Here is a 5,055-nt window from a genome sequence, read left to right on the forward strand (position 1 = left end):
CAACAGTTTCAATTGGTCCAACCAGGAAAACTGAGAAAAAGGGCATTTTCTTTAGTTTATCAGATAACCTGTATTGCTACTCCTGCTCCTTTTTCACTATGGGTTATGGGGATTTGCCTGTGAATTATACAGCTACTCTCAGGATGCCTAGTATCTTCTGATAGTGATTTTGAGGAGAGCAGAAAGAAGAGACAGAGGGGAGACTGAGGGGACAGGGAGAGCAGGCAGGGCAAGTGAGAAGAGTTAAGGTACACTACAAAGATAACAATAATGGGTAAGTAGAGAAAAACAGAGAAGACCAAGAAGAGGGACAAGGGGAGGCCAGGAAGCAGATGAGGGGAGAAGACCACAGAGAGATAAGGAGTGGGGAGACTCCTGGAAAGGCCGCTGGGCACCATTGAGGACCTTCCATCACTTCTTTTCACAGAAGAAGATGTTTATAACCCAAATGTAGACTTGATTTCTCAAGGTCAAAAGGTACTGAATTTTCCAGCCAGACCACAGACTACAGACTTCGTCATAAGCCAGGAGGACACAGACAAGAGCAGGAAGAAAATCTGGAAGCCAGACAGTGGGAGAGGTGGAGGGGAAATGAGAGACCCTGTGGGAAGCCTGTGGCTGAGGGAGGCAGTGGGGTTTCTCTGAAAGGGAAGAGGGCAGAGGGAGAGGTTTATCTGTTTGTGTGGCAAGGGAAGTTAGATGAAAGTGCGAGAGGGTTTGGAGGGGAGCAGACATCTGAGTTCTGAGGGCAACTTGTCCTGCTGAGGCATCTTCACCAAACAGAGCTTCAATGCTGCTCCTGCTGCTCCTGCTCTTCAAGGGACTTCCCTGCCATGGAGCAAGCACAGTGGGTAAGAAGGGCCCAGATGGAAAGATACTGAGGTTGGGCACAGCAGGGTGGAGAAGTTCTGGGGAGGACCTGGGGGAAGAGAAAAATGCTCCTCCAGGATGCTCTTGGAGTCTGCCTGACAGACTACTCCCAGGCAAAGTGTCCTTGCCTCCAGTCTCAGTTTCTGTCTCGAAATTTGGGGAGAGGAAGCTGGTCCGGGGGAAGGGGATATGGGTATACGTATAACCTGTGTAACCATCTCCATCCTTCCCCTTCTATGCGAGCTTCTCTTCTCTCATCCTTTCACAATCTCTCCGCTGCTCATTCCTCTCTCTCAGCTCCCCTGCTCCTAGGATTCCATCATCCAGCAGCAGAAGAGCCCCTCTCCTACCACTTCATCCAGATCTCCTCCTTTGCCAACCACAGCTGGGCATACACCCAGGCCTCAGGCTGGCTGGGCGAGGTGGAGACTGAGGCCTGGGACAGTGTCTCGGGCACCATCCGCTTTCTGAAGCCCTGGTCCCACGGCAACTTCAGCAAGGAAGAAGTGAAGAACCTTGAGGCACTACTGGAGTTGTACTTGCACAGTTTCACTACGGAAGTGCAGGTCTTCGCCAGTCAGTTTCAGTTTGAATGTGAGTTTCTTGTCCCAAGCTGGTATTTACCTGAGGGCTCTGACCATCTGCCAAAGGGGAAGATGATGTATGGGCTCTGACCTTCATCCAACCTCCTGATCTTACTTCCTATCCTGTTTGGCTCATGCTGTCTCCTCTGTCTCACCCACCACCACTATTTCCATTCTTTCCCTCACCCTACCACACACACAGAAGGGCCTACATGTACATATCTCTTCAGACCCCTGAATATACCCTCATTTTCTGGCTTCTTGGAATAGTTGTCTCCTTTTGATCTTCTGCTCACCATCCCTGGCCTCAGACACAGCCTTTCCAAACCAGAACTCTTATCTCTTTTCTCCCTGGCCTGAGTGTTCCCGTGCCCAGGCCTAGACCTCACCACTCCCAACTGGGCTTTTTCAGACCCATTTCCTAGCTTCCTAGCAGCCTTCCCAACTAGCTCATCCACGTTAATTATTTCAAAATACCTTTATTACCTTCACATTTTCTTCCCACAAATTTCCTCCCCTTTTCCCACCCTAACTCTGGTCTCCTATGTAATTTCCCAGCAAATTTTCCTCCCCTTGAATCTTTTGCTTTCTAGATTGTTTGCTTTCCCTCCTTGGAATTCTTTCCATATTGATTCTCTCTTCTTTTTCCACCCTCAGATCCCTTTGAGCTCCAGGTATTATTTGGCTGTCAAATGCGTGCAGGGAAACCCTCAGAAAGCTTCTTAAATGGGGCATATCAAGGATCAGATTTCCTCAGTTTCCAAGGAAATTCCTGGAAGCCATCCCCAGGAGCAGGGAGTCGGGCTCAGAATGTCTGTAGGGTGCTCAATCACTACAGGGTTATTAAAGAAATCGTTCAGAGACTTCTCAGTGACACCTGCCCTAGACTTCTGGCAAGTCTCCTTGACGCAGGGAAGTCAGAGCTGGAACAACAAGGTGAGCCTAACCCTCTCTCCCCTCCTATTCTTAGTGCTTTAACTCTTGTCTTTGAGTTTTCTACTTTATAATTAAAGGCCAATAGGTGAGATGTGTGGGTTCAGGATTATCTCTTAGACAAGAGAAAGAAGTGATTACTCACTCTGCTAAGGCACCCTGAGTCAATGAACTCTGGCCTAGGGTGCCCTCCTAAATTCCTTTTCTCCTCATCTTCTCATCGTTAGTGAAACCAGAGGCTTGGGTGTCCAAAGGCCCCAGTCCTGGGCCTGGCCGTCTGCTGCTGGTGTGCCATGTCTCTGGCTTTCATCCAAAACCCGTGTGGGTGATGTGGATGCGGGGTGAGCAGGAGCAACCAGGCACTCAGCGAGGTGATGTGCTGCCCAATGCTGATGGGACATGGTATCTCCGAGTAACCCTGGATGTGACGTCTGGGGAGGCAGCCGGCCTGACTTGTCGAGTGAAGCACAGCAGTCCAGGAGGCCATGATATAATCATCCACTGGGGTGAGAAAGAACTGGGGCCCAGCTGGGAAATGATAATCTTCCCATTGTCCTAGGGCTAAGGGGTGGGGAGCTTGGGAAATAGGTAGGAAAGCTGTGCATGAAAGGATAAAAATGGGAGAATCAAAATACAGAATGGTGGAGAATGACAGCAGTTAAATTTCAAGACAATGGAAGTAGGGGATTAGAGGTACAAAAGAGAAAAGACAGAGGGACCTAGTCATTTGGTGAAAGAGAGAGGGGAGGGGGCAGATCATGGGCATAGACTCAGGAGCAATTGAAATGAGGGCTCTGGAAAATACAGATGAACACCGTGGGAAGGCCCCACCCTTGTGGAATGAGAAGCATTAACTTGTAGAAAGAGAGTTCTTTATGGATTGACATCCGTGTTTTATCCCCAACTAGACGGAAACTCCATCTTGCTGATATTGATCTGTTTGACTGTAATAGTTATCTTGGTCATGTTGGTTGTAGTTGACTTACGGTTTAAAAAGCAGAGGTGAGTCTTTTCTAGTTCTATTTCTTCATCTTCTTATCAACTCACTCTTCTTTCCTCTCTCTTCTTTTTCTCCTTCCCCCTTTCTCTCTGATTTGCCTTCTTTGAGATCCACATTCTCTTCTTTTCCCACAGCTCAAATCAGAACATCCTTTATCCTCATGTACCCAACCCTGCCTTTTCCACAAGAACCAACACTCGAGACCCCAGGAGTTCAGGACATCTGCTCTGCTTGGCACAAGACTTGTGGATCAAAAGCAAATTCTTGAAGAATTGGAAAACAAGCCTAAAGCGGCTCTGGTGACATTAGTTGGACTTTACACATAAAATCCTCTTCTGCTTCTTCTTAAACATGAGTCATACCTACAAAAAAAAGCATGATTTTGTTAGAACAGCTTGTTCTAGCAGAAATCCTGAGCCATTTTGGAAATCTCCTTTTTATCTTCCAGCATTTTCTTTCTGCTTTGGCCACATGTTCATTACTCTAATTCAGATGCCTCTTTCTCATGGATGCTTCCCTAGATTACCCAATTGAAAGCTCTTCTGTATTTCCAAAATTGGACTGATCTTCCTAAATACACTCATCTTTTCCTACTTTCAACAGCAGTTATGTAGGTTTTTCTCTTCTCTTTTCTCTCCGTTGCTTGAAAGCAGGATTTAAGTGTTTGTATCTGTTACGAAAAGCCTTACCTGGATTCAGGGCCAGCTTCATGGGCATGTGATCTTTGCAGTTGTTGCTATCTTGAAATTCTTAGTGATTTTTGAAGAAGACATACTGCATTTTCATTTTGTACTGGCCCCACAAATTATGTAGCTGGTTTGACCTGAATGATATGTTTCTCAATAAATGTTGATTGAAATAAACTTATTGTCAAATTAAGTGATGTTATCATAATCCGTTACCTCTTTGACATCTTTGCGTCATTTGGCTGTGTTCTTATTAAAACTCTTTCTCTCTCCCTGTGTCTCTCATCTCAGATATAGGAGGCAGGTAAGTGTTCAAACTTCACAGTGATTGAGGTGCTTATGCATCTTCAGAGATTATTAAAAAAAATAACATATGCGATGTCTCCTGTCAGAGTGAGGATGGGGTTGGGATGGTATTCCTAATTCTCTGAGATTGTGTGTGATTATGTGTGTCTTTGTGGATGCACATATTCAGGGAAGAAATTCATATTTGAGCAGTGGAGAAGAGGACATGGCGGTGGAGGATAATTTTGATGGTCAGAGCCAAGGCAATGAAGGAAAACAGTGATCAGATGCCAGCTAAACTATATGTTTGCTTTTCTTTGTTATTGGTTTATTACTATAATAATCATGATTTATAGTTCGATTTCACTTTGCTTTTTAAATATGGCTTTTTAAAATTAATTGCCTTAATTGAGATATATTTGATTAACACTGTTGGAGAGCAGGAAGTTGTCAAGGTTCAGAGTTCATACTGATGTCCAGCCAACACCTTCCCTTTGATGGGATAATGGAGCAAATTGTGTAGATTTTTTTAGCAGAAATTTATAACTTCCTATGGGGCATTTTTAAGTTAACAGATAGGGTTTCATGATCGCTTATCAAGATGTACTGTTACCCATGAACAAAGAATTGGGGCCAGCCCTTTCACTGTGAGTCCATCGCATTCTGTATGACATGTTCAGACAGCCTATCTGGAGAC

General features: G+C 45.3%; 1 protein-coding gene across 4 annotated transcripts; it reads left to right on the forward strand.

Moving 5' to 3' along the window:
* Window positions 1-423: 423 nt before the first annotated feature.
* LOC106835715 (T-cell surface glycoprotein CD1e, membrane-associated-like) lies at window positions 424-4,279 on the forward strand. 4 transcript variants are annotated; one of them, XM_014848286.3, is made up of 6 exons: window positions 424-851; window positions 1,168-1,464; window positions 2,112-2,390; window positions 2,615-2,893; window positions 3,296-3,389; window positions 3,522-4,279. In XM_014848286.3, exons 1-6 carry the CDS (start codon window positions 791-793, stop codon window positions 3,688-3,690), a joined length of 1,179 nt encoding a protein of 392 aa, XP_014703772.3. In that variant the 5' UTR covers window positions 424-790; the 3' UTR covers window positions 3,691-4,279. The 4 variants fall into 4 exon arrangements, with proteins under 4 accessions (XP_014703772.3, XP_070353637.1, XP_014703771.3 ...); XM_014848285.3 differs by having other exon boundaries at window positions 667-851; window positions 1,114-1,464; window positions 3,522-4,264; XM_070497536.1 differs by lacking the exon at window positions 3,522-4,279 and having other exon boundaries at window positions 664-851; window positions 1,114-1,464; window positions 3,296-3,393.
* The last annotated feature ends 776 nt before the right edge of the window (window positions 4,280-5,055 follow it).

This window comes from Equus asinus, chromosome 25 (genome assembly GCF_041296235.1).
Source record: "Equus asinus isolate D_3611 breed Donkey chromosome 25, EquAss-T2T_v2, whole genome shotgun sequence".
In the NCBI taxonomy this organism is placed as follows: domain Eukaryota; kingdom Metazoa; phylum Chordata; class Mammalia; order Perissodactyla; family Equidae; genus Equus; species Equus asinus.

Coding starts and splice junctions, on each gene's coding strand:
- LOC106835715 (XM_014848285.3), top strand. CDS start 791: ATGCTGCTCCTGCTGCTCCTGCTCTTCAAGGGACTTCCCTGCCATGGA. Junction 2,391..2,614: donor GTCAGAGCTGGAACAACAAG/GTGAGCCTAACC, acceptor TCTCATCGTTAG/TGAAACCAGAGGCTTGGGTG. Junction 2,894..3,295: donor TGATATAATCATCCACTGGG/GTGAGAAAGAAC, acceptor ATCCCCAACTAG/ACGGAAACTCCATCTTGCTG.